At 34.7% G+C, this 25666-nt stretch overlaps 1 protein-coding gene across 2 annotated transcripts in view; it reads right to left on the bottom strand.

Annotated features, from left to right (window-relative positions):
- LOC134533197 (F-box only protein 28) overlaps window positions 1–25666 on the bottom strand; it is a 68837-nt gene that overhangs the window by 30800 nt on the left and 12371 nt on the right. For both annotated transcript variants that reach the window (XM_063370571.1, XM_063370570.1), the window contains exon 4: window positions 3642–3890. In XM_063370571.1, the coding sequence (XP_063226641.1) occupies window positions 3642–3890 (249 nt within the window). The remainder of the gene's footprint in view (window positions 1–3641; window positions 3891–25666) is intronic.

Genomic DNA, 25666 nt, shown 5'->3' with positions numbered 1-25666 from the left:
ACTGATCCCAATGACACATCTGCATTGACCCCAAATCATTTCCTAACCTTTGGGCCTCCACAAGTGCTCCCAGACAACGACACTACTTCGACTCCTGTGAACAGGTTACAGCGATGGTCCCTGGTCCAGCAAATCCATCAATCCTTTTGGAAGCGATGGCACCAGGAATACCTGCATCACCTCCAACAGAAGAAAAAATGGATCAATGGAGACAAGAATGTGACCGAAGGACAGCTAGTGCTCATCAAGGACCCAAACCTGCCACCATTGCGTTGGCGGGTAGCCAGAATTGTTAAGGTGTATCCTGGCAAGGATGGAGTCGTGCGTGTTGCAGAAGTTCGCACTCCTCACGGCACATTCACTCGACCTGTAGTGAAATTGTGTCCCCTCCCCATTCAATAACTCTTGAGGATGGAGTTGGTGGTCTGTACATAGTGTGACTAGTGTTTGCTGTTAATAACTTTGTTTTGAACTGTGGACACTTCAAGGTGGGCGGGATGTTCAGGCCGGGTGTAAATGTTGAATTTGAATTTCCCGCCCGCAGCGTTGAAATCGTGACGCTGCTGCTCCCATGCCATCTTGTGACCAGTTCGTTCTCGTTTGTTTTCGCTTCGGTAGGTCGGCCGTGCGCGACAGTAGAAGTTTGTGATTATTCGTAATTATACAGTCCATTATGTCGATTGAGCCCAGACACAGGCCTAACAACTATAGTCCCTAACTCAAGAAACAAAATTATATAGTATGTACTTCTATTTCCTTTTAAGTTCTTTAAGTGATTATATTCTGTTACTGTCAATGACTACTTAGAGTTTGGTGCAGATAAAAGCTATGTTATAAAATTAAGAACATTGATTTGGTTGATGCACAAGAAATTAGAATATTTTATGAATAAACCAGCTACATAATATTTTTACCAACCAAATTTACACAAAGATAAATAAAGAAATTGTAAATTACTTTACAGTATATCACAAACAGAAGTCAGTCATCACAAACTCAGATTAATGCAGCTATAACATTAAAAAAACATTTCACTGATCTTAATGCCCAAACTATTTCCCCTATTCCTTAATTCCCCATTATTCTTTTCGGTTTCAGTGTTGAATGCCTGATTGCTTGCTGCCATTCAACTCCCTTATTATACTTTGACCAAGTAAGAACCAAAAATGTTTACATTTCAATTATTTTTTCCAGGCAATGGGCCCGTGGTACACAAAGTGCAGGGGAATCTTAAAAGGTATACAGTAGAATCTCGTTATAAAGTACATCAATAAAGCCTCAACTTCTATACTTAGTAATGAAAGTACTTTATTCTGAAAGTTACCTTTAAAACGTAGTATTTTTGAATTTTTAAAAATAAAGTAGTAGGGTATCAAATGTTACATTAGCTTGGAAGCAAATATTTGTAAAACAACAAGAATTTAAAAAAAAATACTGAACTTAATACAGTAGCCTAATTTCTAGGCCTACATATACAAATTGACAAATGGGTTAAACTATTTTGCAGATATGTACATTTATTGGGATAGAATTCCCTAGTCATCTCCTAGGCGAAGTTTCTTACGACCAGCAGATAAAGATGACTGTTCATACAGTTTAATAATTTTTTCGCGATCTTTTATTATTGTTGACAGTGTAGTGGGAACAAAACCAAACGACTGTGCCACATCTGCATTTTTCCTGCCTTTGTCAACTTCTTTTAAAATTTCCACATTTTCCTTCAAAGTAAACTGCTTGCGTTTATTTTTATCTTTTTGGCCATCCATCCTGATTAAAATATTCAATCAACAAAATTGTTTTCCTCGTGCCACGTCAAACGTAAACAAACCTCTCATCCATAGATAACCATACCTCCGCACTAGTAGCGTGCGTCGAGCATGGCTGTGCCAGGCCACATTCCGACCTTCGTGGCAAAACAAAGCGTGTCGGCCATGTTGTGACACCAAACAGTTCAAAAATTAACCTGCATAAATTAACATTATTGGATTTTCTATATTGTATATAATTTAAAATATAATTTTTATTTAACGTTTGTATCTACGGTAGTTGAAACTTTTAAAACGTGCTCTATAAATACCAAAAGATGGCGCATTTAAAAACAATTGTTTTGAAGAGGGGCGAGACAGCCAATTGTTTAAATCGTCTCGTGCACTAAGTGTGTGATCCATGGAGGAGGACGAATGGCACGTTATACTGTACTATGATTCTATGAATCGTTGATACAATGTTTGTTTACGTTTTATACTTGTTAACGATTCTTGAAAGTGATAAAAATTAATCGTAATGTACATTTATATTAAAGAACCCCTGCACAAAATCAGTAAATATCATGTAAAATTTTCCTGATAACTGGAAAAGAATGGTCGTTGTATTGAAAGGTAGGATACGTTTTTAACGTTAAAGTGAAATATTTTTACATTGTTTACATTGGTGTTTTGAGCGGCAATTTAAAATCATACATTGAACTGAAAGATACGTTATTCTGAAGTATGTTGTAACGGAATTTCACTGTACTATGCCACAGAAGACATACCCCACAACTACGCACAATTCACAATCCATACCGGCTGCCAAAATTATTTTTAGTTACATTTCACCTTTGGGGAGTTGACCCTTCACCCTAATTTTAGGGGGCTTCCTTCCACAGAGCTTTAATACAATAAGTACATGGACACTTTTGAAAAGATGAGTTTTAATTTCATTCTTGAATAATAAGAACGATCAAAGTTAAGAAAAGGCAGCACAAATAAATGGTGTTTTAAATATCTCGTACTGTGCTGCACACCAGACTGCTAGCTCTTAATTAAGGGTGACCACCAAGCTTTGATTTTGGAATTCATGCACTTTTCCAGGTTTTTTTAAGGAACACAATCTAGTTTTTCAAGAATGTGCTTGATGGTGAAATGAAATTCTAATATCAAAAGTCTGGGTTTGACATAACCTGTAAAACTAGCAGACATTTTCCGAGACAGATATATTTGAAATTTCCGGCGACAACAAGTAATTCCAGCATCATTCCTGGTTTTTTCCCCTGACAAAGAAAATTCATGCATATTTCTTGCTTTTCCTGAAATTCAAGGCCTGTGGCCACCTTATTAATGCATATAGATAATTTTAAATGTCTAAAACCTACTTGTCGCTCTGCTTCTCGCAGAACATTTGAACATTGTGCAGTGATCGTGTGTCCTCTTCTAATGCACACAAAATTCAAATTTGCAAGCTAATTTTCATGCCTGTAACCTAACAGTGTTGCATTTCCCGACACATGTTTCCTAGCAAAAACTATATTTATTTTTTTGCATTCCCTGCCATCCATTAAATTTATACCCCTCAATTTACAAACTTTTACATACATTAACTTTAAGCTGTTACACAAAAGAGTTTTCTTTTCACCTAAGTCCTGTACATACAGCCATTATCAATGACATATGTAATTTGTTGTTTGTACGATATTAGCAGAGCAGAAAATACTCTTAACTTCAATGCAGATACTAAATAAAAATATTGCACACCTAGTCATATTAAATAATTAACAGTTGAAATAACACTGTTTGTTGATGGTAATACGTTTACATTTACGGTTAAACCCATTTACCTACCCCAAGAAATCCGAACGACGCACATTTACAAGCAACGCTCACCTCTCCGGCAAAGAAGCAGCAGTGCTTGCGCTCGATGTGCTTGCCGAAAGTCATCTGGAGCAGAGTGAGCCGCATGTGCAGGGTCTCGATGATGTCCGACTCGCAGGCGAGCGGGTGGTTGCGACGAGCCGACTCCCGACGCGGCATCTTGGCCTTGATGCACTGGAACCGGTTGAGCATTTGCGACTGCAGCCGCTGGAAGGTGGAGTTCAGGATGCTGCTGCACACAGAGTCCAGCTTGCGGCACACCTGCGGCACACGGACGTCTCCCGACAACCAAACCTCATCCTCTGTTACTCTGGCGACAAAACATTCTTAACGGTTTGACCGATCCCCGACACCATGATAAGCTTCAAGTCTTGTAATCTGACTTGCTTGAACTCAAAAAAAACAACACAGAAATGGTGTAATGGTAGGACAATGAACGTGCATTCTGGAGGAGCTTTTGCTGACTGTTTTCCTATTCTCTTGGTTTGTATTTTGAATCCTCCTATCTTCAATGATTTCACTGATGGGATAACAAGCTGTTAAGAAAATGATTAATTCCAAAAAGCGAAAAGCAGAGTTGGTTCAACACACAGAAGAACTATTGCTTCCCAAAAAACATTCTTGATGAAGTTTCCAAACAAGATTAAAACAAATATAATTGTGATTATTAAATAAACTGGGACACAAAAACAGGCCATCAAGAAATAAATCACTATGTTGCAGGGTTGGCTGATTTAAACCACAATGGTTAAGACCAAGTGGTTTTTATTTAAAAATAAAATAAATTTTTCTGATAAAGTATTTTTAAATAGATTATCTTAATTTTTTTAATGAAAGGTCTGATTCCACTCTAATAGCAACAAAAGTTAGCTTATAAAAGTTTCTTGTGATTTACAGGAACAAAAAATTATAAAGTAGAGTCCCGCTAATCTGAACCCCGCTAATCCGAAAATTCGCCTAATCCGAACAGGGCTAGGACGAAAAAAGATATATGTTTATAACAATTATGAACCTTGAAAAGCAAATAAAAACAAGTTTTTTTCAAGAAATGTCTTGCGTTTATTAATATGTACATAAGGAAATTATGATTTATCTATTTCTCCTTCAACTAAAAAGAAAAAAATATGATTACGTACATAGTACTTAAATATTTACGTATTTATATTATGCTAAATACGCTAAATAATAAAGGTGTGTTTTGTGTCTGATCTTTAATATTTGACACATCACGCCTCATAAAGACCATAAATGGCATTATATAAGAAAATTCCGCCTAATCCGAATTTTCGATAATCCGAACAGGGTTCGGTCCCAATTAGTTCGGATTAGTGGGACTCTACTGTATACTAATCAAGATCTTATCATTTAAATTATCTAAATAAGTTGTAAATTATATCCAGCTAAATACTCCTGTAAAATTAAATTAATTAATGAATGGTAGACAAAGTGCAAAAAAAAAAGAGCAAATAAAATAAATTACAAAAAATTCCTATTCAGTGGGAAATCCCCGACTGAACTGTAAATCCATATTCTGTGAGAAACACCCATTCTATGGAGAATACTCTTCCTGTGGGGAAACACCCTTTCTGTGATTAAGTACCAGTTAGATGTGCAGATTTGCTGGACATCAATCTTTGATGTTATAACTTTTCTGTTTCAACATGAGTAGCAGAAAGTGGGATGTTATATGGCTTTCATTTGAAAATGCTGAGAACCAAAATAACTAACGTAAAAACAAAGGGCTGGTTTAAATAACAAAAACCTGGTTCCAACCAAAAAAATCAGGTTTGGTTGTTTTTTTTTAAAACAAAAACTGGTCCCCCCCCCCCCCCCCCCCCAACCCTGCTATGTTGGTTTAATACCAATACACGGAAGAAAATGTAAATGCAAAGAAATTTAGAGAAATGTACCTTTAGGACACAACTGTAATATATGACTGCAAGATAACTTTCATGGTTAACCTGAGTTGCGAAACAGCACGGCAACATGATTTGGGAGGCTTAGGCATTATAGCATAGGTTCTTCAGGATTCTTCTACAAGCTTTGTAAACAAAGTGCAAACCAAGCATACATAGTGGACCAACAAAAACCAAAGTATTTATATTGTAAACATAGAAGACTAGCTAAAGAGTAAAGAGCATTCTTAAGCCATGATTACTATCATAAACAAGGAAAATATTACATACTAGCTGCCCGAGCCGGCTTCGCACGGCTATACTAATGGAAAAAAATTAAGCCACATCTCCCATTTACAGTAATGGTAAATTAAAAAAAATTCAGTGAAAATTTATTACAATGCTGTATAATGTACCGGAGAGAAAATGAATAGCACCGATGGTTTCCCGACTCGTGCACACAACGTACAACTGATGTACCCGTACTTCGCTACGGCAGTCTACAGGCAGATCACTCTTGTGCTGCTCATTATACATGCCGCTCCTTGTGGGTACGCCACAGCCGCGCGTTGCCATGGAGACGCAGAAGGCCTGAACAATGCAAAATCCTGTTCTCATGCAAAGTACCCACTGTTGCCTGGTTTTGACCACCCATGGGATCTAATTTTCGGAAAATGTCATCCTGTGTAACAAGGAACATTACTGTGAAGTTTCAAGTCTGTAAAATATATATACTTGAAAAAAAGGGCAATTTTTGATATTTAAAGTACCCGCAAAATTTCAACGGTGATGAGGACTGCACTAACAATGAAATAGTCATTGCCATAGAGACGAATGAAGCATCAACAAAGCAACAGCCGTTGCCATGGTGTATTCCTACCAAAAACTGTAAATTTTGTTATATTATGCCCCCGAAACTCCCCTTGGGATTGGATTTCCGCAGAATCCGTTCTTAGTGAGTGTCTACATCACAAAATGAGTAACTATGCTAAATTTCAAGTCAATCGGGTGTATAGTTTTACAGATAACGTGATGAGTGAGTCAGTGAGTGGTATTTCGCTTATATATATATCTTATATATAAAATTCTCGTGTCAGTGTTAGTTAACATACTCCTCCGAAACGACTTGACCGATTTTTATCAAATTTTTTATGCATATGCAGTAGGTCTGAGAATCGGCTACTATCTATTTTATATACCCCTAAGTGATAAGGGTTGTCCACCCCAAACATTTTTTTTTTTTAATTTTTGTACAAATTTTTTTTATAATGTGGCATTAAAAAATACATACAACCCTAAATTTTCACCCTTCTATCACCAACCCCTAATTTTTAATAGAATTTTATATTTTTCAACCCCTGTCGATAGCTGATCAATTAACACTTGATCAACCTTCCCCGCCTACAGCGAGCTCATTACCTGGATTAACACATAGACCACATATTAATATGAAATTCCATCCCTAAGGGAGTGAAAAAGTGATAATTTCATTTTATAACAGAAAAAATCATAGGTCATAGACATACAAATAGTGAGTGAGTGTCATTTCTTTATGTCTGACACACGATCATACACATAGTAAGGTCTGGCAAATTCATATTTTTCTCCTTGGTGAGACCAGCCTGCTTAGTGGAGCTCCCAGTGGCCTAGCAAAATGAAGGCGCTTATAACAGTTTTGTTCTTAACTTCGTCAATATATAGAGTTAGTTGCCTTGAATTTTAAACGCACCATCGTTTGATGCGTTTGTCATGTCTTTAATTTTCGTTTGTTATAGCCGTATGAGTTCCTATACCATTAATCCAATTGCAATGAAATTTTAGTGAGTTGTTATGCTCATGCCCGTGAAGGTTTCTGAGACGGTATAACTATTTTGCAATAGTTGGAGCACAAATTGTTTCAAAAAATGTGTTTATTTCATATTATATAGCGGCACTTCGTCTGTTTTTGTTGTATAAGTGCGCACGCATGACACAATTTATTTAAATATAAAAGAGAGTCAGAGATAGAGTGATATATATAAAGTGAGATAGAGAGAGACAGAGATAAGTTGAGATAGAGCGAGGTATAGAGAATGAAATGGGTTAGATAAAGAGATATATAGATGTATAGAGCTATAAAGAGATTTATATATAGAAGAGATAGAGATAGTGTGAGGTATATATGCAAATATGTAGATATAAAGAGATAAATAGCGATAGATAGATACATAGATATATAAAGATGTAAATAGAGATAAATATACATTTAGAGAGATGGATAGATGATTTGTATGTGGAACTACTTCAAACATATTACAAAACAAAACTGAATGAGGCATTGCAATGCATGCCGAGCATTAGCTAGATAATGGAATCTTTTCAATATTAGTAATCTCTTAATTTTAAGCTTTTTTCTATAGTGCTTTATAGAGTCTAGATTAAATACAGACCACCAATTTTTAGATACATACAGGTAAATAACTCTATACACTGGCAGAACGTCTGTCGGAATCTGAAAGTGATATAAATTATTTTGCACACTTGACATTCAAATTATGAAGACAATTACTAACTACATCTGATTTCGAAAAAGGTCCTCTTCACGCTGTGTTCAGCCCGGGCAACGCCGGGTACTGCAGCTAGAAATTCCCTAGAAATAATTTATATGGCAAAACAACGTTTGCCGGGTCAGCTAGTGTGTGTGTGTGTGTGTGTGTGTGTGTCTATATATATATATATATATATATATATATATATATATATATATATATATATATATATCCTTGTCAGAATTGTAATGGGAGAGGAAAATTATTGATGGTCCGAAAAATGAAAATTAATTAAAAATAATAAAAATAATTCTAGTAAAAGAAAAAAAAAACAAATTAAACACAGAGAGAGGAAAAAAAACAATAATTTAGGTTTGCGATTTAAAGTGATAAAAAGTATTTAAATACTAATTGAACTCTTATGAGGGCACTGATTGCTTCATTGTTAATATCACACTGGTTTTTTTACTTGTATGGGAAAATTAAGAATGATAAGGCATCTAGTGCGTGGCAACAATGTTAATAGGCAATAGGAAATAAACTTCTAGCGCCTGCGGCATTGTCAACACACACTTCGTACGTGTACTGCATGTTGTATCTAACCCCTTCCAACGCATTTGATTCTAAATTGGACTTTTAGTAAGGATCCCTAATGTTATTGATAATATAATATAGCCTATAGCCTTCCTCAATAAATTTACTATCCAACACTGAAAGAATTTTTCAAATCGGACCAGTGGTTCCTGAGATTAGCGTGTTCAAACAAACAAACAAACTCTTCAGCTTTATAATATTAGTATAGATGACCGTGGTTAACATAGCAGAAAGCATATGAACTCAACAGCTCTTCCTGAAACCGGGGAGGACCTTTTTCATGTGAAAAAAAAAAGCACCTTCCCAGCCAGGAATGGAACCCGGAACTTTGATCCACCAGCAGGGAGTCCTAACAACCAGACTAAACAACCAAACCCATGCTGAAATGGGGAAAAAAAAAAAATTATTCATCACAGGAGAAACTGGATGAACTGGTAGGGCGAGTGCCAATGTAAACAACCACACAATGACAAATAATCCAGCAAGAGCAACATAGACACAGTAAGAGATGTACTGCCAAGTAAAAAACTAAAATTTAATATCTATATACTCTTCTATACAAATCTGGTTTTACCCAGGCATAATGAAAGTTTACACATACATTTTACCTTCAAAACAAAAGATTGACCCCCCCCCCCCCCCCCAAATAATGTTGGTACTTCTTGATCAATATTTTGCATCCTTGACGTTCAAAATAAGAGGAAAATTATTGTCTACATCTTCCAAGCGCCAGATGAACAAACAAGAAACATTCTGTACCTCGTCAATCCATTTCAAATCATCCAGGGGTCTACACCCCACCCCCTCAGATTTTCTTGAAATTTTTTTTATAGCACCTATGAACAAATATATAAATATATATATAAATATATATATAAATATATATAAATATATATATAATAAATTATATTTATATTAAATTATATTATATTAAATTAAATTATATTTAATTATATTAAATTTATATATATATTATTATATATATAATAATATATATATAAATATTTTTTATTTTGACCCAAATTCACTTTAGTTTTTATTTTATAAGTTTGTTAGAAAATGGTGCATTTTAACTAATCTGTTATTTGAGGTGCAAGATGAAAAAGGCACTTTTCAGTAAAAATCTAATTGTGAAGTTATTATTTAATATGTACTAACTAATGAATTATACAATTATTACTTGAAATTTCATCAGGGTTCCAAAAATCAGGTTAAAAATAACATTAGACTCATATTAAACCTTGTTTTCACTCTTTAAAGTTGGCGCTCTGTAATTTTTTTCATCTGTACAGCGATTTCCGTAAATGTTCATAACTTTTTTCTAGCTGATCCAATGAGGCTGAGAAATGTCTCATTTGAAAGAGGATGAAAAGTACTATAATAATATTAAACAAAATTCATGGGTATTTGATGTTATCATTCGATAAAAAGAGAAAAACATATTATATTACTGAAAAGATGCATGTTAGCAGTAAATCGTTATCAAATCAATAGTTAGAACAAATATATTAATTTTATTATTACACATAACAAATAGCTTATACACACATAGGCTAATGAAACTAATCATATAGTTTTAATTTTGTAAAGGTTACTACTTAGGATTTTTAGGTAAAATTCAAGTGTCGAGTAGGTAGTTAAAGTGTGTTAAAAATTATAGGTATTAATAAAGTTAGTTAATTTTTTGGGTTACTTTTTTTGTTGATATGAAACTTAATATTTTCTTGGCCAGGCAGCATTAATGTTTTTAACACTTTTTTTTAGAAAGACTGAACATCATTTGTCCAACTTGAGCACTTAATTGTGGAACATCTATGGAGCAAATTATGTTTGTAAAAGGGACCCAGCACTTATCCTCTCGTCCAACATTTCGGTTTTCTGGCCAAAAAAATGTCTGTGATGGCCAGTGAGGGTGCATAAAATTGATATAAGCATCTTTATTGTCATCATCAAGCTCCAAAATGAGTCCAATGAAGCACTTATCTTCATACACACAGCCTATGTAGGTATTTGGTTGGAAATTTGGAAGTTATAGTTTTTGCGATAAACTATACCTCGATGAAAAATCTTTGTCACTGCTTATCCGTTTTGCTGCTATTACAGTATTAGATAGAGGTTGGAAAAAATGGAAAGATCTTGTGCCAGGTACAGATTTATGTTCACTAAAACGTTGAGTCAACTTTGGTTCTACATTTTCTACACTATCTATATTAATGAATTGAAATATTATTTTTGAAAAGTGTTTGCTACAAAACTTAAACATTTCTTCTGGTGTGCAAATTTGGTCTTTATATGGTCATTGGAGGTTGGCTCTTGTAACAGATTGTTTAACTGAGCCACCTATACCATCGCAAGCACATTTTCCATGGCTTGTGGCATGAAAAGTCCAGGAAGCTTTTAGACTAAAATCTGCTTCATGAAAACAAAGATTGACTAAACTCTTGAAATTTTTGTATTGTGCAGCACAGCCATCTGTGATGTATTCTACTGTTGTTACTTTTTGTTGTTTTGCTTTCATGTAACTGCAAATTCTGCTTTGTACTTCATAAACAAAGTTTACATCATGTTTCATGTAATCTGATAAAAAGCAAAATGATTGCTGTGAAACAAGGAGCTATCATTGTCTCTAATAAACTACTACTGGATGTAGTGTGCAAGATGCATGGGACCAATGATAACTTTAAATCTCATCTTGAAGGATAAATCCGTAATTTCCAGAAAAATCCATAAAGCAAAGCACTTCGTTTTGGGATACATTTTCTTTCCTCTTTTTTATGTATTCAGATTGTTGCTTTGAAATATAAGATTGAGGTATCAAGGTTTCAAGTTTTTCATTTAAAAGTGTAATGTACTCGGGCAATGGTAGGACCATTGTTTGAAGCTGGCTCCGGTCAGTATTTGTCCATTGCTTGAATATTATTTGGTCTTTATCATCATAGTCTTCCAGTGTTGTTTTAATTAAATCATCCAATTTGTCAGAATTAGGACATTTATCACACATTCTTAACATGCATTCTCTTTTTACATCTTCAAACATTAACATTTTAGTTAATTCCTTCAATTTTATTTTATCCAGATTCAATGGACTTATAAGTAGTACAGGATTTTGATGAATGCAACAAACACATACTGAATGAACTCCTCTTTGATTAACTGTTACACACCACTTGGGCCTAAGTTCACAAAACTTTGATAGTCCAATTTTGGCATTAGGGTACATTTCTTTAAAAGCTGAGTACAGTTCCTCAAGATTACAGAGCATTAAACGCTTTTGAATATGGACATTTCTTGCAATACTTACTTTATCTTTTGTTCCTGGCATGATCCTACTAAATTGAGGCGGTAGCTGCAATAAGGGCCTACATTCAAAAATTGTGTTTTGAGATATCGGCTGTCAAAGTTTTCATACATGTAGTGGAAAGCTGTAGTGAAGATTAAAACTATTCAACCCTATGTGTTTGATTAGTTATAACTTTTACTATGGAGATCTGACATTTGAAAGCCAGACAGTCAATTACTCTGATCTAGAACAAATAAAGAAGAGAACCATGTCAAAGGCCCTTTTGTTAGAGAACAAGAAAAAGACCAATTTTCAGTTCTCTGCATTAAAGGCTTTCATTTTTACATCGGTTATTTGATGCAATAAAACTTCAGAAACTTGAAATATCATGATAAGTAGGCCTATGAATAGAACAAAAATAATTTTAGAAACCAATACAATATTTGTTTATTAGGCAAAAATAAAAAACGAAAAAATCAATAAAAATCATTGCAACATTCTTATTCATTAGCCAAATCAAGTTCTTCATTTACATCTCCGTTCAAACTATCTGTTTCATTGCTATCATCTTGTAATACCGCATCTGCTAGAAACTTTTCATAAAAAACTTTACTGTCCTCCTTCAAATAAATGAATAAGTCTTGCAAATCCTTCACTTCAGCTGCTTTCAGTGGAACTCTTTTGGCTGTTGTCAGCTGGATTTCTTCAGGGTGTGTCTTCATAAATCTGTACGGTGTACATACAAGATTTCCGTATGCTGGATATGCCACCATGGTTCCATCCCTTTTGTATTTTAGTTTAGAAAATTTTTGTAGCGTAAATTTGTTTCTTAATGATTGTGGGCTCTTAAGAAAATGAGATCTTAAAGCGTCTTCCCAGTCGAGAATATCGATATTGATTTTAAGTTCAAATGGTGATGGTTCATTGCGGCATTCAACTATTTTGGAATAATACACATCAGGCACCTCTATTACTTCTTTTTTCTTCAATGATGACTTCAACACACCAAAGTTCCGGTCGCACTGACCAAAATAATGACCTCTTACTGGGTAGACATGAGTGATGTCAACACCAAAAGTTCTGGCAGCCCAAGAAGAGAACATCATCATTGTTTTATTCTTGTTCTGACCGCCTGCTGCATCAGAAAGAAAAATGATCTCTTTCAAGTTGGTCATTTCATTGGCTTTCTTGCTGATGCAGTCAAAAATGAAAGATGCAACAGAGTTTGGACCCTTTTTTGCTGTTGATTCCAACATAGTATAGAAAAAAGAGGAATTGTCGTTGTGTACATGGGCATTAAAAACATACAGCCACAAAAGTCTTTTATAGAATTGCTTTGTTACTGTTAACTTGGGTAGTGGAAGATTCTGAGAGTAATCAAACTCAATTACCAAGCATGAAGAATCTGTTGATTTAGCCTTTTCAATGTACTCTTTTTTCAGCTCATAGAATCTCTCAGCCTTTTTTCGGTGAGCTTCATAAGGTCTTCGACATTCATCATTTGGGTTATTCTCTAATTTCACTGCACACTCTTCACAAAAGTCACAAGTGAAGAGTAGCCAGATGTTCTCTGCAAGAAGGGCCTTTGACATTGAACTATTAAAACAGCTGTAAAATCTTCCAAAGAGGTTGGAAATGAACAGAACTTGGTGAGTATACTAAAAACATGGAGATTCAGAAAATGTGTTCTCCGAAAAAAGGGCCTTCAGTCACAAAGGCCCTTATTGCAGCTAGTGCCTCAATTCATCATCCTCATAAAAAGCTTTGACATTTTCTAATACATCAATATGAACTTTGTTTCCTTCTTTTGGCTCAGGCATAGACAAAATGCCTCTTGTTTGACGCAACTGGTGTGCCTTTCTAACCATGTATTCAGTCACTTTAAATTCTGATGCAGTTTTCTTCCTCGACCATGATTGGGGTGTCAGAGTTAAAATTTTAATTTTTTCTCTCTTACTTTGGGTGATTATGAGCTTCTCTTTAATAGCATTGACAAGGTTGTCAAAATCTTGGGCCTTTTGTGCTATTGTGGATACAGCTTCCGTTGATGAATTTGAATCATCAGATTCTAACTCATTTTCTGGTAGAGTCAAGACATGTGCAACCTTTGATTTTATTTTACATTTAATTTCACTGACTTTTCGTTTCGCATATTTAACCTTGGATCCTGTTGAGTGATTTTACTTTTATCGGTGAAACTCCTAGTGTTGCCATACTTGTGTCTAAATCGTGCTTTTCTAAAGCTTTTTTGGACAGTGGATCAATTTTTTTAATATTTACTGACGTTAGCATGCTACTGTCAAGGGAGTTGTCACTGCAACCATCACTTATTTCGTCACCGTTATCGTCTAAAACAAATTTTTTCCTGCAGTTGTCACAAATCTTTTTGCCCGGAACTAACACTGCTCCTTTTTTGCTTTTTACTGCTTTAGCAAATTTCAGTGACATCGGTCTTAAGCCTGCTTTTATGACTTTTTTGTGGACATTGTTTGGGTCACAAAACTTTTTTTTTTGGTAATTTTCATAATATTCTGTACAGTACAGAAAGTGATGTAAGCATACATCAGAACTAGGTTTCAAGGTTCTTGCTAACCTCCAACTAAGGATTTCTTGTACTTGATCTGGTAAATTTGAAACTAACAGAATTTCTTTCATATCCGTAAAATTGATACTATGACAATTAGAATCGGTGATCAGGCCCACACTACACTGTTCTTAAGGTAATAATGGCAACTCTTCATCTGAACTCATTTTTACAGTTAGTAGCCTGCATGAATTAACAATTTGCCTTTTATCTTGATATCACTAAAATATCAAAAAAATATTTGTTTTTAAACACTTAATCAGTTTACTCTAACTACTTACTGCACAGTTTACTTGATCCAAAACTCACACTGTTTTCTTTTATGTATAAATTAATTTACTATAAAAAACTATTTTACAAAACTACTTTTCATCATTTTTATACTTGTTCACAATAAACCAATGATAAAAACTGCTAGTGCTATGCTGTTCTTGTCACAACAGGGTCACAGAGCTAACTGAGGTTAGAGGGCTCAACATCCCTGCTGCTGTGAGTCACTGCTCTCTCTAAAAATGATGTCAAAAAGGTGTTTGGTCTGACCCTTCCTATCTCTCACTCACCCCCTCAGCCATCACATTTGTCACACTTGAAACCCTATTGGGGGGGGGGGGTGGGGCTGAAAGCTGCTTCACAGCCGCCTGGTTTGTTTCAGCCTGCCCCTGTCTGCCTGGCAAAACACCCCCCCCCACCCATTTTTTTCTATGGTCATGTGACTAACTGGCAAGGGACTGAGAAGAAATAATAACTTTCCACCAAGAAAAAAAAAATTAAATACAAGGAAGGAGGGAGAAGGCGGCCTCTCCAGCAGATGGAGAAATACATGTGTGCAGGGAAGGGGAGACTTCTCTTGTGCTCAGAATTCTACTGAAGGAAAATATATGGTGAAATCCAAATTCGAGGGCTCTTAGCATGAAAAGGATTATCCAGGGGTTTTACATTGGTGGGTTCTAATTAACATGGATAATCGAGAGTTTACTATAAATGTAAATCTCAAGTAAAAGAAGGTTAACTAATTTAAAAGTGTACACAAACTATGTGTTATGTGTAATAATAAATAAAATTAATATGATTGTTCTAACTATTGATTTGATAATGATTTAGAGCTAACCTGCATATTTTCAGCAATATAATAATTTTTTTTCCTTTTTATCAAATGATAACATCAAATACCCATGAATTTTATTTTATATTATTATAGTACTTTTCATCCTCTTTCATATGAGACATTTCTCAGCCTCATTGGATCAGCTAGAAAAAAGTTATGAACATTTACGGAAATCGCTGTACAGATGAAAAAAATTACAGAGCGCCAACTTTAAAGAGTGAAAACAGGGTTTAATATGAGTCTAATGTTATTTTTAACCTGATTTTTGGAACCCTGATGAAATTTCAAGTAATAATTGTAAAATTCATTAGTTAGTATTAAATAATAACTTCACAATTAAATTTTTACTGAAAAGTGCCTCTTTCATCTTGCACCTCAATTAGCATATTGGTTGAAATGCACTATTTTCTAAAAAAATTATAAAATAAAAACTAAAGCGAATTTGGCCAAAATAAAAAACACGCGTTGTTATATTTGTTCATAGATGCTGTAAAAAAAATTTCATAAAAATTGGAGAGGGTGGGGTGCGAAATTTTGTTTTCTCTGGATGATTTGATTTGGAATGACCCTACCGTCATTTTTTTTTGCAACAAAAGGTTTGTATTACATATAAATAAAATCCTGTTTTATTTGAGCTAGGCAATATTTTGGACATTTGATTTTGAACAAAATAAAAGGAAAATCTTTATCTGAGATTTCTAAAATAAACTACCCCATCCCCCTAAAGTCTGTGTAAAGTCCGAGCAATACCAGGTACTTAAGTTAGTGTAATACGCACATTAGTATAAATATGTAACTGAATGTTTCAAACCCTGAAACTACTCTAACAATATTCACTCTGAAATAATATATGGGTCAATCAATGTACATAAAAAATATGTACTAAAAAAACATTACGAATAATAACATCAATTATTATAAACTATGTTTCAAATTGCAAGAAAATAAAAACCCCTTTTGAGATATTGTTTTATCAAATATATTATCTTAAATCTGTCAGCATAAACAAAATATAGAATTAGAAAATAGAATTATAGAAAACTTGTACATATAGAAAAAATACACACATTTTCAGAAAAAAATATATTTTAAAAAACTACAAAAATATTTTATTAGCATTCCTCCAATTTTTAAAAAAGTCTTCATCCAAATCTAAGCAAAAATTATGCTAAAAAAAAGAATTTCAAGCAATAATTTCCTAAAAATAATGCTTATTACCATAGTTTATAAATTATAGTATGTACTGAAAGTAAGGTAAAACAAAAAAATATTTCGCATAAAATATGCCAGACTGAATTTTATAGAATTTGACTTCATATCTTGTTCATGTGATTTTCATATAAACTCAGGATAGAATTAAGTATATTTTAAAAAAAATTGAATTTTTAATTGTATTTTTTAAATAGCAGAAATCAAATTAATCACTGGCAAGATAAACAATACTTTCCCATGGCACAAAATACATTTCAACTAGAACTGTACTTTATGGGTTTTGAAATTAATTTAAAACAATGTTAAGTTAATTGTAATTCTACAGTTCAACTGTTTCAGTGTATGTAATTTGTTTGGATAGGGTGAGTATGACAGAAAAACTACTTGCCACCCTTTCAGTATATCTTATAATGGACTTCATAATAACATTGTATGAATACAGCCAGCAAGCCTTTACATCTGCAGACAACGTGGCTACTTGCAGTTATTCCAAGTTCAAACTGGAAGGAAGACTACACAGATGGCACAATGAGTTTAAGTTCCAAGTCATTTTATATTTACGTTAAACACTATCACACTTACAGACTCGAAGAGGAACTTAACTTTCACAAAAGTAAAACAAATAATTACATACATTACAATACATTTTGTATGCATACTGCTATGTTACTTTTTTTTATGGAGTACCGATAAGGATAATTAATTCTTCCTGCCCCACTTTGTCAATTCCTAAGATATACCTATTTTAAATTTTTATTGTAACTGAACCAATTTTTTTTGCTGTAATAATCTTATACTATAATTGAGTAGTCCATTTGCAAACAGTGTTATGTCCACCAAAAATAAAAAAATGTTTTATTGCCCTATGTTGTTCCTTGGGAAGTCCGAATTTGGCTAAGCTAAACAGATTCCTGCAAAATGTGTTAAAACCTTACTAAAATCAATGTTAAAAGTTACCTACAGATGCAAAGTATGTTATGTCCTTCTGTGATTGAGTAGCAAATCGTGTTTTGTCCAATGTGTAATATGTCTGCAAAACATGTTATGTCCAATGTAAAATACATAGACATTTTATTTACTGTTGCATATGGTGTCATGTCCTGATTATATCCCGAATTTTTCTTTTCACATTAATGCGGTATGGATATTAATATAGTGTACACTTATGGTCCTGTCAATGTAATGGAAATGTTTTTATTTATGTGAAAAGACATTTTGTGATTACAATGTCTGTGAAGAGAATTAATATTGTGTCCATGCCAATGTTGCAACATTGTATCAGCTGTCAAGACAATGAGATTGTATTATTTAGTTGCTTGAAATAAAATTTGCCATCTTTTTGCAGTTATAATACATAGTAAAAAACATTAATGAGGCCAGGAAGGTCACGATTCAAATCCAGCGAAATAACAATGCAGGATGTAAGGAGAACGAACCAGAACTTCTACCAGGAACCCGACAGGCAAGTTCAAAATTCGTTTCTTTTGAAATATGTAACAGTTGAGACACCAGCCCGGAAAAGATCCTGCAGTGATTCTTTTGACAAATCAGTGACAACAAAATATTATCTGCCAAAAAAACGTGAGGGCCGAGCAGTAAACGTACATGTATGCAAACAAATGTTCCTAGAGGTTTTCCAAATCGGAAGATCACGACTTCAGAACTTACGTAAGAAATTTTTTGTGGAAGACATACTGCCTAAAGAAAAAAGAGGCGGTGACACTAGTTGTGAGAAGTATGGTGAAAGGAAACAATCGGTTAAGAGCTTCATTGAGACATTTAAACCCATACAGAGTCACTACACCAGGTCAAAAACTGTAGCAAAGCAGTATCTCCCTAGCAGTTTGAGCATTACTGCAATGTGGCAGCAATATAATGAAGTTCATGAAGAATATTTACATGTGACGTATGAATATTTTAGATCTACTTTTGTTACTGACTACAACATCAGTTTTGCGACACCTGCAACTGATATTTCTGTTCCACTTGTTTGCGACTGAAGGAAGTTATCAAAAACTGTACAAAAACTGTACAGACCATCAGAGAATAGATGATCTAAAAACAGAACTAAAAGTCGGCCACTGAAGACATTAATTTTGGTGTTTCCCATTCTTGGATATTCCTTCATCCCGCCAGATCGCGTGTTTGGAAAAATTGAGCGTGCTCTGAAGAAGATTCCAGAAATTGTTGCCCCTATAGAATATGAAACTGTGATTAGTAAATTTGGATCTGTTAATCATCTAGGAGATACTTGCTCTGTTTATGACTCGAAATCAGCAGCAGAGGATGTTCTGAAACCAACAAGCTCATGGCATTTCCAATTCCAAAAGTCCAAAATGATGATTCTCACACGCTCCAAAGACGGGAATGTAGAAGTCCAGGGAGAGCCGCATTTCAGAATAGAGGTTGAAGAACCGAAGATAATTGTGAAGAGGAGAAAACGAGCAAGAAATCTGGAGCCAACGACCATAGCGAAGGGTATTCAAATTGGAAGACCTAAACGGGACGATGTATGCAGGTTACTGATTACACATTATGGTGAACAATGGGAAAGTGTTGAAAGGCTATAGTACTACAAAACTGTTCTACACGCTAATGAAGATGCTACAGAAGTTGAAAATGATTCCGACTTTGATGTACTTCCAGAAGAAGATGTCGCAATTCAGATTTAAGCCTGGGTTCGTTGGCTATAACTATTTTTGTAATACTTCATTGTTAGTCCTAAGTGTCAGTGTTTTACAAGACTGTTTAGCAAGTTAATAAAACATACTGACAAACAGAATCAGACAATGATTGTGCATAATTGATGCAGTAGATCGCTGGAAAATGTGAGAAACTCTATTATTTTGTTTGTTTTATTTTTTATTCATTGCTAGTTCAAAGTGTAAGTTAGTGTTTATAATACCGTTTAACATGTTAATGAAAAGTACACGAGGAGCAAACATCAGGCAATGAGTGTATGTTTATGCAGCAGATTGCAAACATTTTTTCCCTTTATTTTTATGTGTTACATCATATTTTTAGCAACCAAAGTCAATATTGGTTAATATGTTATGTTCATAAATAATAAATATATCTTAAAACTATACAACTTATCCCTTGTATAATTTTAATTTAAAAAATATGTTACAGTACCTAATATACAGACTGATACAAAATGTGTTAAATCCACATTACATATGCAAAATGTGTTAAGTCCACACCACAGATGCAAAATGTGCTTTGTCCAATGGTTTTTTCAATTTTATAATTTTTATAATTGAATATGATTTGTATGGCATGGATATCCCGTTTCCTTTATTTACTATTACGTTATAAAAAATATTTGCATATCTAAAACAATTTCTTTGTCTGCCACAGTTTTTCGTGATTTCCCACAACTTTTTTAGCAAGGACATAACACTGTTTGCAAATGGACTACTCAATTATAATATTAATTATTTTATAAGTCATAAAGTGTGCTATCCTCTTGATTGTAGGTACACTTTGACCCACATTCAAGGTTTGATAGACTCCATATATCATTAAGATATAAACTGTCCACTTCAGTGGATGAATAGACAAAGGGTTAAAAGGATCATTGGGTGTTAAAGGCAAAGATTATTTGGTGTGAATTCTTTTAATTTCATTTAGCTGACAAAATCCTTAATATTTTTTTTTCCTCATTGATACATAATGGAAATAAAAACATTAAAAATGTATCTTAGGTGGTTGATCATATAAAAAGTATGCAAACACTTTTTTTTTTCCTTCATTTCATAACAGATAAAGCCACAAGTGTTTAAAGCACAACGCTGCAACCTAAAATCCAGCAAGGAAAAGATGGTGGTGATAAACCAACAGCTACTCTGACCGAACATTTGACAATTTCGCACGTGATTGGCTGATTAAAGGAAAACTCCCCCCCTGATTGGCTTCCTAAGAAGACTCCTAGCAAGTATATACAGAACTAATGTCCGTACAATCGACCACTTAGACACAGCTCAACATCGTAAGCAAGACAGTTTATTAGTTGTGTCATGCCAACGGCGAGATCATTGCAATTCAGGAAAATTGATGAAAGCAATCAGTTACAGTCTACAGCAGGAGAAACAGAAATTAGGACGGACTCGAACAGAGTTCAGGTCCAGCCACATGCTAGCCCGATGTTTTACTGTTGTATCACTTGTGGGAAGACCAGGAGAAAAGTGGATAACTTGGTGAAGAAAGACATGAAGCAGAGGGCAGACTGCAAGAAAATTGTGAAAGAGAGGTACAGTTGGAATCCAGAACAAGATAAAGGACCTCATAAACCACAACTGGACAACATGAGCTTATTAAAAAGATGACAGTTATAATTTTCTTTAAAAATTCCACTCTTAAAATATCATTGTAGACTATTTCCATCTTCAGAAAAACTAATGCACACATCACGCAGGTCAGCCAAAAGAACTACACATTTTCACCTATGTATGATTACTCTATGGATTATTCTACCAAAATCCTTACTAATATTATAAATGCGAAAGTAACTCTGTCTGTCTGTTACCTTTTCCCGACTGAACGGCTGAACGGATCATAATGAAATTTGGTAAGGAGATAGATTATATCCTGGGGATGGACATAGGCTATATTTTGTCTAAAAATATAAATTTTAAACGGGTTAAAAAAATTATATCTTAATTTTATGTAATGTGTGTCATAGATATACAAACTGTTAGTGTCATTCCTCTATGTCTGCCAAGCAATAGCTTTCAAGCCATTGCGTTACGTTTTGCTTTTGTAAGGAACTAAGTAGAGAGTAAGAAAAAAATAAAGATCTTGACAGTTTGTAGTGTCGCCATATTTGTTTCAATTTTCAATACCGTTTTTGTATATTACAATTTAAATTGCAGAAAAAAATAATGTTTCATAGACACATAAATAGTGAGTGTGTGTCATTTCTCTATGTCCACGAGGTCTCGCCACGTCAATTTTCTCCTTGGGGCGAACCCGTCCGCTTACTTAAATAAACAGCTTTTATCGTTGAATGATTTCATGATTTATTTCATGAAAATCTGCTCTCATAAAAAAGTTAGTTTTACAGACATTCAATAGGTGTCGCTCTCTCTGAAGATCAATCTATGAATCGTTACAAATTTATTTCCTTTATTTTTTTAGTTTGATTTGATACAATATGATTTCACTAAAAATCAATTTCTACCCATTCCTATTTTCATTTCCACATTACGAAGGTTCACTTCTTCCACACGGAGGGACTCCACGCAATATTTTTGCATGCAATTAAAAACTATTTTTTAATGATGCCAAAGAAGTATAACTTCTCATGCACGTACCTAAGTACACGCACCCATTTTTTTATTTAATTTATTCTATATATATTTTTTTCTCCCTACCTAGGGCACTCATAATTCTTTTAAATTTCACGTGTATGTTTTCAATGTCATTCGAGTACAATTTTTTTTGTCAAATTGGTCATTATTTGTACTTTGTTTCATTTTGGAAACATACGTATTTTAGCTATTATGACAAATAAATAAAATTAGTTTCACTAACAATCTTAGGTTTTTATTGTGTTGATAGTTTCAAGTTTAATATTATGTAGGTACATAAATTCTTAAACTTAGTTTGGTTTAGTGTTTATAATTTATCTGCTGAGCGTCAAGAGTCTTAGGGCTGCTGAGACCGAAGACCAGAAATATTTATCAATTATGTAATAATTGTTGAAAAATTTGAATTTTACTATTTCAGGTAGGTTGATTTTTTTTTATTAATTAGAATAGTTGCGTGTAATTGTCATCTTCCTTTATTTCATATTAAACATTATGTTTGGTTGAGTGTGAGATAATTTTATTTATGTATGTTTTAATTTCATTTATTTTCTTTATATATATATTCTTACCTACCTACTTCTATTAAATTTCAGGCGGATGTTAACATTGTCATTCCAGTTGTATACATTTTTTTGTCAAATTAGTTGTTATTTATACTTTTTGTTTCATTTTGGACTATGTTTTTTTTTTTACTTAATTAAAAGATTTGTGGTGTGTATAGGGAGTGATATCTCTATTAATTTCTATACTCCTTTGGATAAGCGGAATATTGCCACCATAGTTTTACATATAAACAAATCCTACAAATGTTTTCAACATTATGACAAATAAAAAATAGTTTCACAAACATCCTTAGTTTTTTTTTTTGGTGTGTATAGTTTGAAGTTTAATATTATGTATGTACGTAAATTCTTAAACATACAGTTATTTATTAATTTATTTAGATAATTATTCATAGGTAGGTAATAAGCTTTCAATTTGTCAATATTGTTATTATGGTAGATAGGAGTACAGTAAATGCCTACATTCTTATATTCCTTTTATCTCTTTCTATTTGGAGTGTTTCCGAGCCATTCGGGGTCCTCAACATCACCCCCCCCCCCCCAGGTGGTTAAAGCCCCAAAATTTCGAAAGTTTAAAAAATTTTAAAAATCTATCTCTTTCGATTTTAAGTGTTTTCGAGCCATTCAGGGTCCTCGAACCCCCCGCCCCCCTCTGGGAACAAAGCCCCAAAATTTCGACAATTTCAGGAATTTCAAATATCTATTCTTTCGAGATGGAGTGTTCCAAACCATTCGAGGTCCTGAACATCCACTTTCCACAAAAGTGAAAGCCCCAAAATTTCGAAATATAAGAATATATATAATTGGATGTTGGCATGTATGACGTCGATAAACTCTTACACCGTTTGACTGATCGCCGTGAAAGTTGGCACATCAAAGTGTTTTTATCATGGAGAAGATTTTTATACTAACCATTTTTTGTAACTCGCCGCTAGATGGCGCTGTAGCGCATCAACTTCTAAACATTTCAACCGATCGCCATGGGTAAACAGAAAACCATAGGTCACAGATACACAAACAGTAATTATGTGTCATTTCTTAATTTCCACCACACTGGACATATCGCTATCCATTTTGCTGTAACTCGCGGACAATATATCACTCGGTGTTCAGCCCGGGCAAAGCCGGGTACTGCAGCTAGTATAGAAATAAAAAAAGCATTAAACGGGCAACTTTACTGCCTAATAAAATGATTCCATATATTCTAAACATATGTTATAATTATCACATTAAAAAGTACAGCAGCACCTCAATTAAGCAAGCTTCAGTTAACCGAGGTTCCATTTCATCTGAGTCAACATGAAGTGCCATTTCTGGCAAAGACTGTTGTAGTATTTGCTTGAGACCCAGAAAATGATCTAAGCCTTGTCAAAGTAGACAGCTCTGTGGCCTTTGCACACGCATAGTCAGCAAGTCCTCAAGGCCCCATGCCTTATCATGCCTAACCACATCGCCGAGGTGCACACCCAGAAGGTGATACAATACTGGGAATACTTACAAACAGGGTCTTCACCTTTGTCTTCATTGCGGTCAAGAAAAGAAGCCGAAGAAGATGCAGCGGCCGATATCAGAAGGGAGACGTGCAATCGTCGACTGATATTCATTTCTCAGCTGCCGCCACATTATATCAGTGCAACCAGTTAAGTAAACCTAACAGAGATGTTGTATTCGTGGTCCAGATAGGGAAAAAGTAATAAATGAAATCAATGTCAATGATGCTCCACTCGCACTTAAAGGCCATAACTGAATAATGTACAGTTTATTATAATTGTTGTACTAGTTAAACTGTCTTCTTATGAATATAAATATTAATAACACTACATTGTTCCTTAAATCATGTCCATAAGCACAAAATCCTCATGAACAAAATTACATATTTAAATAAACTATATGTATCAACAAGTACATAAAACCACCCAGTTTTCAAATAGAATGTCATAATTTGTATTCAAATATTTGTGACTTGTTCTGCAACTGTATCCAAACTGCTATGTTGCAATGCTGTAATGAGCACAACAGATATGTACTCTTTTCTCGAAGCTACATATCTGTCATGCTCAATATCATCTCTTATGAAAGTTTAACATACATGAGATGAAGGAGTAGGGAGATGGGGAGTCAAAGGGTTAAGTGGAGCTGAAAGGGTGATGGGAGGTATTGGGGGAGATGGGGGTATTGGGGGAGATGGGGGTATTGGGGGAGATGGGGGTATTGGGGGAGATGGGGGTATTGGGGGAGATGGGGGTATTGGGGGAGATGGGGGTATTGGGGTATTGGGGGAGATGGGGGTATTGGGGGAGATGGGGGTATTGGGGGAGATGGGGGTATTGGGGGAGATGGTGGTATTAAGGGAGATGGGGGTATTGGGGGAGATGAGGGTATTAGGGGAGATGGGGGTATTGGGGGAGATGGGGGTATTGGGGGAGATGGGGGTTTTGGGGGAGATGGGGGTTTTGGGGGAGATGGGGGTTTTGGGGGAGATTGGGGTTTTGGGGGAGATGGGGGTTTTGGGGGAGATGGGGGTTTTGGGGGAGATGGGGGTTTTGGGGGAGATGGGGGTTTTGGGGGAGATGGGGGTTTTGGGGGAGATGGGGGTGTTGGGGGAAAAAGAGGATGGAGGGACTGCAGTTGAAGGGGGCAATGGCAGGAATGCAGATGAAGGGGAAATTAAGGGAATGTAGATGAAGGGGTGATGGGAGTAAAGGGGGGTTTGGGGGTCAGTAACAGCACAATACAAGACTCAACTTTGTTCTAAGGACATAGTCCTTCGGCTTTGTACCGTGAGTCAGTGTGTAACCACGGGACTTAACTACGAGTTATACTTAAATATTCATGCTTCGCTACTTGCAAACAGTAAACTTGGTTCAGAAATCAGTGAAGAGGTTATGTGCAATGTGTTTGTAAATCCTACATGTACTAACTAGTTTTGTGGTCGCAAGATGGCTGCCACAATGACTGTGAAAT

The sequence above is a fragment of the Bacillus rossius genome, chromosome 6 (genome assembly GCF_032445375.1).
Source record: "Bacillus rossius redtenbacheri isolate Brsri chromosome 6, Brsri_v3, whole genome shotgun sequence".
In the NCBI taxonomy this organism is placed as follows: Eukaryota; Metazoa; Arthropoda; class Insecta; order Phasmatodea; family Bacillidae; genus Bacillus; species Bacillus rossius.
The sequence above is the reverse complement of the archived record's forward strand: the minus strand, read 5'-3'. Positions and strand labels throughout refer to the sequence as shown.